Genomic DNA, 8,383 nt, shown 5'->3' on the forward strand with positions numbered 1-8,383 from the left:
CCCCCAAATAATTATTTAAAAATCACTGATAAACATTCAATGTCCATTTTCTAAGAAACATGGGGGAGATACCGGGATTTAAAAAAAAAAAATTAAAACACTAATAACAACAAATATATTTCTTTTTTTGAGGGGGCAGTCCAGGATTACCCAAATTTGCTGGTGCCAAATAACAAGTATGGAAGTGTCCACTCCGCTTTGTTTGAAGTAATGCTCCTCAATGCACTCCAATCTTTCCTTTGCATTAGCATGCCACCAGATGATGCAAAAGCAATTGTTTTGGCCGAAGGAAAAACAGCAAATAGATGAGTTTCCACTGAATAGGTGGTTCAAAAAATTATCTACCAATAGGGTCCTTGGTTTTAGTTAGCAACAGAGTTCAAATGGGCTCAACAGTTAAACACAATGCTGTCAGTGCATTTTAGTCGGCCAGTAGATTGAAAACACCATTTATCTTGAATACGTTTGAAATCTTTCACAACTCGGCACCTCTGAGGTGCTTCAGATAAGAATGAGGAGCCTTCCAAAGGTCTTGCCTACGTCTACTGACTTCTTGCTGTTAACTCATCTTTTTTTTTTTTTTTTTTTTTTGCAATTGTGAATCACACTTTGGCTCCCACAAGTGTTAGATGCAAAACATTAGTGTTCCATTGCCAGTTGAAGTTTTGCATTTAACAAGTCAGCACATTTTTGTTGAAAAACGCTGGGCTACTGGTAGGTCCATTACTGGGCTTTTCCCCAATTCATCACGTTTTACTTGACATCTCTAATCTTTTTACAAGGTTTAGTGTAAACCTCAGGGGGCAAGTTTAGGCATTGTGGGAGTTTAACTCATGGGAGGGGGTTCCCTTGAGGGGGGAGTCCTTGACTGAGGTTACCTCCAGTGGAGGATGGGAAGAGGATTTATGTACAGTATTCAGAAGAGCGATGTTAGAGGGAGGGAGCGGTGGGGAGTGCACTCAGGCAGGGCAGGGCGCACTAGCAACCTATGGGGGGCTAGCGGAGCGGGGGGGGGGGTAGACAACGAGAAGCACCCCAATGCCCTTTGGCAGGATGCGAGTGCACCTTTTGCCGGTCGACGTGCGTTGGCGATGAGGAAACAACAACAGAAGGAACGACTATCAGCGGGCAACACGTGACAAAAGACATTTCATCCCTGGCAAGGAGAGGGAAGCAACATAGTGCGTCTCGTGAACCCATTTGAACTCGGTTGCTAGCCAAAACAGCAGTTCCGCCCAAGGCAAGGAAATCGCATCTTCTGCCTTAGCGCATGTTGTCAAAGAGTTCCTTGTGCAGTACAAAAGATGGTCTGGCACGTGATTGTGCTCCCACCTTGTATGGACTTTATTCTCATTTCAGTACAAAAGCATGCCGAAAAATTGTGGAATATTTTTCATCATAAATGAAGTCATTTTTTGTTCAAATGACAAAAAATAACTGCAAAAAAATGTTGTCACTTATTCTTTAAAGATTATTTTCCTTTAATATTTAAAAACAACTTTTTCTCATTATCATACATATTTATTCTTGGAAAGAACTTTCTTCATACATTTTGTTGTTGTCAGTATGAGTTTCTTGTGCTCAAGGGAAAGTTTTCTTGTGAGGCCCAGGACGTTTCACGAGAAGTTTTTATTCTTGAAAGGAAAAGATGTTTAATTCAAACTTTTTCTTGTAAAAGTCAGATTTTATTTTTCATTGCTTATAAAATTACATTTACATTTATTCTGCTAATGTCATCATGTCATTTTCATTTTAGGATGGCACCTTGTTATCAAGTTTATACAATTATGGTAAAATTACAAATTTTACCATAAAATTGCAGGTTTGTCAAACAACGATTTTTTGTTTTGTTTTTACAAGTCGCACAAAATTAGAACAACTGCAAATTCTCTTTAACCTGACAATAACTTTGTCATTGAAAAATGCAGATTTTTTTTCTCATAAACTGAAACTGGATATTAAGTTTTTAAGACATTGTCAACTTTAATCTCTTAATATTTTTTTTTCACCCACATGAAATATGTTTAGTATTTACTCTCTTGTAATGACCTCTTTATTCATGTAACATGATAAAATTATGGCTGTATTTTACTTTTGTCACAATGAAGCTCCTCAGCTCACTTCTGCACGGTTCCTCAGGCAGCAAGATACTACACAATGGCAGTAAAGCACTACTTTTATCGAAACAAATCTTCACAACCCAATTCAACATTGATCTTCAGCACCAGTGTGCCACAAGGTGGCGCCAAATCCAATTTATGAAAGCCTTGCTACGAAGTCTCTCCCGCCAGTGAGTTGAGAGTTGACACAGGTTATTTTCTCTCCTCTTTGTGCTGTCCTCTATCTTGTTTCTGTTTTATTTTTCTGCCAGGAGAGATGGAAGACATACTGCCCAGTATTTGTTATTAGTGAGGACACATTGGAGCAATTAGTACAATGAGTCCCCGTCTGTCACGGGCGGTTTTGCGGGTCGCTGCACATTAGAGTGGTCGGCCTCGACCGCTTCTAACCCTCCACTCTCTTCGCTCACCCGTCGCTGCATGGCCAGAAAAATTTACAAGACATCACTTCGTTTTTTTCTGATCTGACCACTGCAGGGTCACTTGGAGATACATGGAGAAGCTTATAAAACGTGGCATGGTGTCACTTTTAGTTAGCACGGATGTGGTCTTCTCTGTTTTCCTCAAATACGTCTCAAGAATATATTTTTTTTACATTTTATATATATACACACACACACACACACACACACACACACACACACACACACACACACACACACACACACATGCATGCAAAATGAAGTTTCTAAAAAAAAAATCTAAACCTATCTGTCCTGATGTGAAATAGTAATTTTCCCCTGAACCTAGTTATGGGTTGTGCCACCCTTGGCAGCAACAACTGAAATCAAGAGTTTGCTTTAATTGGTGATAAGTCATTCACATTGCAGTGGAGGAATTTTGGCACACTCTTCCCAGAATTGCTTCTATTCCGCCATATTGGACAGTTTTCTCGAATGAACACACCGTCACACCACAGCATCTCAATTGGATTCAAATCAAGACTTTGAGTTGGGCACTCCAAGAAAAAAAACTTTTGAGCCATTCAGAGGTGGACTTACCGGTGTGCTTCGGATCGTTGTCCTGCTGCATGATCTAAGAGGACTTGCGTTAAAGGGCGCAAATTGATGGTTGATGGTTGGACGTTCTCCTTCAGGATTTCCTGGTAGACAGCAGAATTCATCTCATCAATCACAGCAAGTTGTCTTGGTCCTGAGGTAGTAAAGCAGCCCCAGACCATCACACTGTTACGACCATGCTTCATTGTTGGCATCATGTTCTTTTCAATCCAATGCTGTGCTATTTCTACACCAGAGGTAAGGGCTCTCGCATCCTTCAAAAAGTTCAATTTTTGACTCATCAGTCAACAGAATGTTTTTCCAAGTCTTGACGATTATCAAGATGTCTTTTGGCAAATGTGAGACAACCCTTTGTGTTCCTTGTGGACAGCATTGGTTTTACGCTTCGGAACTCTCCCATGGATGCCATTTTTGGTCAGTGTCTTTCTTATGGTACACTCGTGAACACTGACCTGAACTGGGGCCAGCGAGGTTGACTCCTGAATGAGTCGTCATCACACTCTTGGAGTAATTTTAGCTAGTCAACCACTACCGGGAATGTTTGCCAATGTTCACATTTTCCTCCATTTGTGGAGAATGGCTCTGACAGTGGTTCGTCTTGGAAATGGCTTTGTAACCTTTTGCAGACTGATAGATTTAAATGATTTTTTTTTCTTCTTGAATTTCATTGGATCGTGGCGTGATGCGTTTGTTGCTTGAGAACTTGTAGCCTACTTCACTTTGTCTGACAGATTCTATTTAAGTGATTTTTTTTTTATTCAATAAATGTGGTGCAACAGTGTTGCCTGTGAAATTGATTTTAAATGTTTTCCCTCCCCCTTGGTAAATGAAATCATCATTTAGAAATTGCATTTTTTTATTTCCTCTATTCTCTGTGTGATGTTAAAATTGGTTTGATGAACTGAAACCTTTGTGTGTGATAAATAAGAACACAGAACTCAGGAAGGGGGCAAATACTTTTTACAGCACTGTGTGTGTGTGTGTGTGTGTGTGTGTGTGTGTGTGTGTGTGTGTGTGTGTGTGTGTGTGTGTGTGTGTGTGTGTGTGTGTCAAAACTAATACTTTTTTTCCCAAAAATGCTGATAACATAAAAAAATATACAGGAAATAATCATAATAATAATACAGGAAGAATCCAAAGAATGAACAATTCTTCCAAAGGAAAAAAAACATAAATTGCACTTTTTCATATTCATGTTTTGTTTTTCTTTTCCCCTTGTGTGCCGACCTGCAAATAACTGTCGTGTTTATTTTTGTTGTTGTTCTTCTCAGATAAACAATCACATAAACAACATAGCAGAGTTGTTGTGCTTGATTGGGTTGAGAACTTCCTTAGTACAGTATACTACAACTTGAGTAGGTCTAATTTTTGGGCGGATTTGGAATGATATCCAGGACAAACATAGAACCTCAATAATCATAAAATTTTGAGTTAGTTGATGTCTCCTTTTTTGTTCAGAACTGAATAAAATAATAGTCATCAGTGATTTTATTTGTAATGCACTTCACAGTTCAATGAAATCTCAATGGGCAACAGAGCATTTAAAAAAAAGAAAGTGAAAAAAATTAAAGGTCACAGCAGGCAAGCGGTTGAAATAAAAACACACTTTGGAGTCAGGTTTGACTCTGACTCTGATGTCGGAAGGTTACAACTTGTATCAAAGCCCGAGTCATAAAGACATGTCCGACACGACCTCCTTGAAGTGTGACCACACACCTGCGCACGTGCCACTCAATTCCATGACATGTGCTTGCACCAAATTGTTGGTTGCTGTCCTGTTGAAAATCTTACACTCGCTCCCTCCGCCCCGCGTCAGAGTTCGGGGCTCCAGGTGCAGGCGGCTGCTCCTTTCTCAAGCGTTGATGTTTCACCTCGTTTCGCTCTGCTTGCGCCGACCCACGCAACATCGAATACTGATTTAGCGCTCGTCCCTGCGGTTAATGAGTGACTACCTTTGTTCTGCGACTCCCGCCAATTGATTTTCGTTTTCACTTGAAACAACTATCACCGAAATGTATTATTAACACATTACTGTTCTGTTTTGGACTTTTAGTGACGGTGTCAGGGGGTGGGGGTTCAAACTCGCTTTCACAAGGCAGGATTCTCTTCAAGTTGCGAAGTTTATTGGGAGGCGCTGGGTGAGGGGCCGGAGGAGGAGGTCTTTTCAATTTCTCATTAATTCAGTGTGGCCCTTTCAGTTTTCTGAGGCCCGCCCACTGACCATTATCAGCCTTTGGGCCTTAAATACGCCGCTTGCTTTTGGTCTGTGCACTCACTTACACACACACATACACACACACGCAGACACACAGATACACACACGCGTACGCTTTCCGGGCACCCACATGAGGGAGTTCAAGAGCAAGGCGTTCTGGAGGGCCGTCCTGGCCGAGCTGGTGGGCATGACCCTGTTCATCTTCCTCAGCATCGCGGCGGCCATCGGCCATCCGAGCGCACCGGGTCAAGAGGTCAAGGTGTCGCTGGCCTTCGGGCTGGCCATCGCCACGCTGGCGCAGAGCCTGGGCCACATCAGCGGCGCCCACCTAAACCCGGCCGTCACGCTGGGCATGCTTGCAAGCTGCCAGATCAGCGTGTTCCGGGCCGTCGCGTACGTGGTGGCCCAGTTGCTGGGCTCCAGCCTCGCCAGCGGCATTCTGTACGGGGCGCGGCCCGCCACCACAGCTGAGCTGGGCCTTAATAAGGTAAGCGCCCCAAGCCTCTTTCTGTTCTGTTCCAAAACATGCAATGCTCGAGGGAAGGGTGACCTGTTCGTCTTCACGAACATCCTTGATAGTCAATTTGTTGTTTGGTCACTTTCCGCGTTGTGGATCCAAAAAGTTGATCGCTGCAGATGGAGCCAACTATGTAAAATATGTCAATTATTTTTGTAGAAATTAAAAGGATGTTAAAATCTTAAAAATTAAGTCTTCATATTACGAGAAGGAAGAGAATTAAGTTTTGGCTTTGATGAGGAAAATATGTGACAGAGACAGAAAGTAATATCTTAAAATCAGAAAAAAGAGGATTTTTATACAATTCCAGATTTTTAATTTTAAAATGTTTCTTGAAGAAAATTGATGAAATGTTAAAGATTTAATGAATTGTCAGTTGTAATTTTAGGAGAGGAAAAAATATTTGTGTCGGACTGTAACAACTTTTTTATAGTCGTTTCAAGTTGTTTTTACGAGACAAAGTTGTGATTTTATGATACTTTTAAAAAATATTACAAGAAAAAGGTGTTACAATATGTTTTCATTCATTTTATAAGGAAAAAAGAAAGTGGCTCTTTACCAGCAGGTAGTCAGAATGTTTGAGAATAAAATCATATTCTGAGAATTTATTATTTTTATTTTTTAATTTATTTAAACTTTTCAAGAATGTTGCAGACTTGCAAGCTACAACTCTTGGGCTATAGCTGCCCTGGCTAGACTATTTGATCCGGCCCAACGTGCAATTCTCAAAATGTGGCATCAATAACATTCAGTGCACCCCCACCTCCCACCCCCTCCCTGTCGGTTCCCCAGCTCTGCTGTTATTCATTAAACAACAACTGAGTTAAAGTCCCCCAGCTTCTGCAGCCTCCAATATCAGCATCTGGCACAGCAAGATAGCTGCCCTACATTAGTCACAGCATTAGAAACCTACCAACGGGCTTTTTTTTTTTTTTTTTCAGCTAAGCGGCATCACCCCCAGCCAGGGCGTGGGCATCGAGCTCCTGGCAACTTTCCAGCTGGTGCTGTGTGTCATCGCCGTGACTGATAAACGGAGGCGCGACGTCACCGGCTCGGCGCCCTTGGCCATAGGCCTCTCCGTGTGCCTCGGACATTTGGCGGCGGTGAGTTGGCATTACCCAGCATGCATTGCTCTCCTGGAGGGGGAGAAGTTGGACACTGAAGGTTTTTGTGTGTGTGTGTGATTCCAGATCAGCTACACGGGCTGCGGCATCAATCCCGCGCGTACTTTCGGTCCGGCTATGATCCTGAATGACTTCACCGACCACTGGGTATGAGAGCGATTCAAATCTTTGAAAACACGTACATGCACATCACAAGTCAAGCTTTAACTCTTACTATTATTTTGTTGCACATGCCACTGCATGTTTACCCATGACGTGAGATAAAATAGCACTCAACATGTGTACACTGGATGTCAAGCTTTAATTCTCACGATTGCTTGATAACATTTGCAACTTTTAAACTTCTGCATCTGAATTAAACCCGGTTAATGCACCTAATGTCTGGAGACAACTTACGAGCTTTACTTCTTACTGTTGTTATTTTTATGCCTGCAACTTTTTTAACGCCTGCATCAGAGTCAACCTCAATTAATCCACTGTAGAGCTCCTGGGTACGTGAGAGAGTCCAATTAATTCCACATCGCAAATCAAGCTTTAATTAGTATTACTTTGTGACGCTCGCGACGTTTGCATCAGAACTGAGCCGAGTGAATCCACCGCAGGTGTACTGGGTTGGGCCCATGTGTGGTGGCGTGGCGGCGGCTCTGGTTTACGACTTCCTGCTGTCGCCCAAGTTTGACGACTTCCCCGAACGCATGAGGGTGCTGGTGAGCGGCCCCGTGGGCGACTACGATGTCAACGGCGCCAACGACGCCTCCACCATGGAAATGGCCCCCAAATAGTCGGTCGCGCACATAGCTTGCCGTGCATGTCTATACGCTCTTGTGAAAAGAAAAAAAAGAAAGCTATTTGTTTTAGCGTCATTGTATCTAGAAGCTGCAAATGTATTTTTGTAGCTCACGTATACACACACACACACACACACACATACGCTGCCCATCTTCAAGGTTGCAGTAAGTGTATCGACGTGTTAAAATGTTCTCTCATTATCAGTATTCTGTATGGTGTGTTGTTATTTTTGAATACAAGTATGTGCTTTCATCACTTTTGTGTCTATGGTATTGAAATGTCACTTTTTTTTAAAAGAAATAAAGCACTTGTTTCACTGAAACCGCTTTTTTGTTTTTATGGCGTTTAAGGAATACACAGCTGTAGCTTTTGTGAAAGCGCTATATAAATAAAAAGGCATTGTATTGGATTGTGTGCTTGTGATGGAGGGAATATTTTACAGTCTCCATCACAAACACATAATGTGGAAGTCATGCTTTAAAGAGGAAGTCAACCCCCAAAAATTCCTTGACAATAGTATGTTCTATGCAGCCCCACAAGTCCAAATACGCCATCTTGATGAATACTGCACTTGTGGAATATGATTTAAACTGTAAAAT

The 8,383-nt window shown here is 41.9% G+C and overlaps 2 protein-coding genes across 2 annotated transcripts in view; one reads left to right on the top strand and one right to left on the bottom strand.

The window, feature by feature from the left end:
* The window catches only part of LOC109521174 (uncharacterized), a 37,371-nt gene extending 34,219 nt beyond the window's left edge, over positions 1-3,152 (bottom strand). Inside the window, exon 1 of the mRNA XM_019878835.1 lies at positions 3,122-3,152. Coding sequence (XP_019734394.1) covers positions 3,122-3,152 — 31 coding nt within the window. The remainder of the gene's footprint in view (positions 1-3,121) is intronic.
* A 1,838-nt stretch (positions 3,153-4,990) lies between these two features.
* LOC109521250 (aquaporin-1) lies at positions 4,991-8,102 on the top strand. The gene is made up of 4 exons (XM_019878980.1): positions 4,991-5,841; positions 6,813-6,974; positions 7,062-7,142; positions 7,598-8,102. Exons 1-4 carry the CDS (start codon positions 5,485-5,487, stop codon positions 7,775-7,777), a joined length of 780 nt encoding a protein of 259 aa, XP_019734539.1. The 5' UTR covers positions 4,991-5,484; the 3' UTR covers positions 7,778-8,102.
* The last annotated feature ends 281 nt before the right edge of the window (positions 8,103-8,383 follow it).

Source organism: Hippocampus comes, unplaced genomic scaffold (assembly GCF_001891065.2).
Source record: "Hippocampus comes isolate QL1 unplaced genomic scaffold, H_comes_QL1_v1.1 scaffold85, whole genome shotgun sequence".
Taxonomy (NCBI): domain Eukaryota; kingdom Metazoa; phylum Chordata; class Actinopteri; order Syngnathiformes; family Syngnathidae; genus Hippocampus; species Hippocampus comes.

Bases quoted from the DNA above. Each gene is read 5' to 3' on its own strand.
- LOC109521250 (XM_019878980.1), top strand. From the start codon at position 5,485: ATGAGGGAGTTCAAGAGCAAGGCGTTCTGGAGGGCCGTCCTGGCCGAG. The intron at 5,842-6,812 runs GTAAGCGCCCCA...TTTTTTTTTCAG, and splicing joins CTGAGCTGGGCCTTAATAAG to CTAAGCGGCATCACCCCCAG. The intron at 6,975-7,061 runs GTGAGTTGGCAT...GTGTGATTCCAG, and splicing joins GCCTCGGACATTTGGCGGCG to ATCAGCTACACGGGCTGCGG.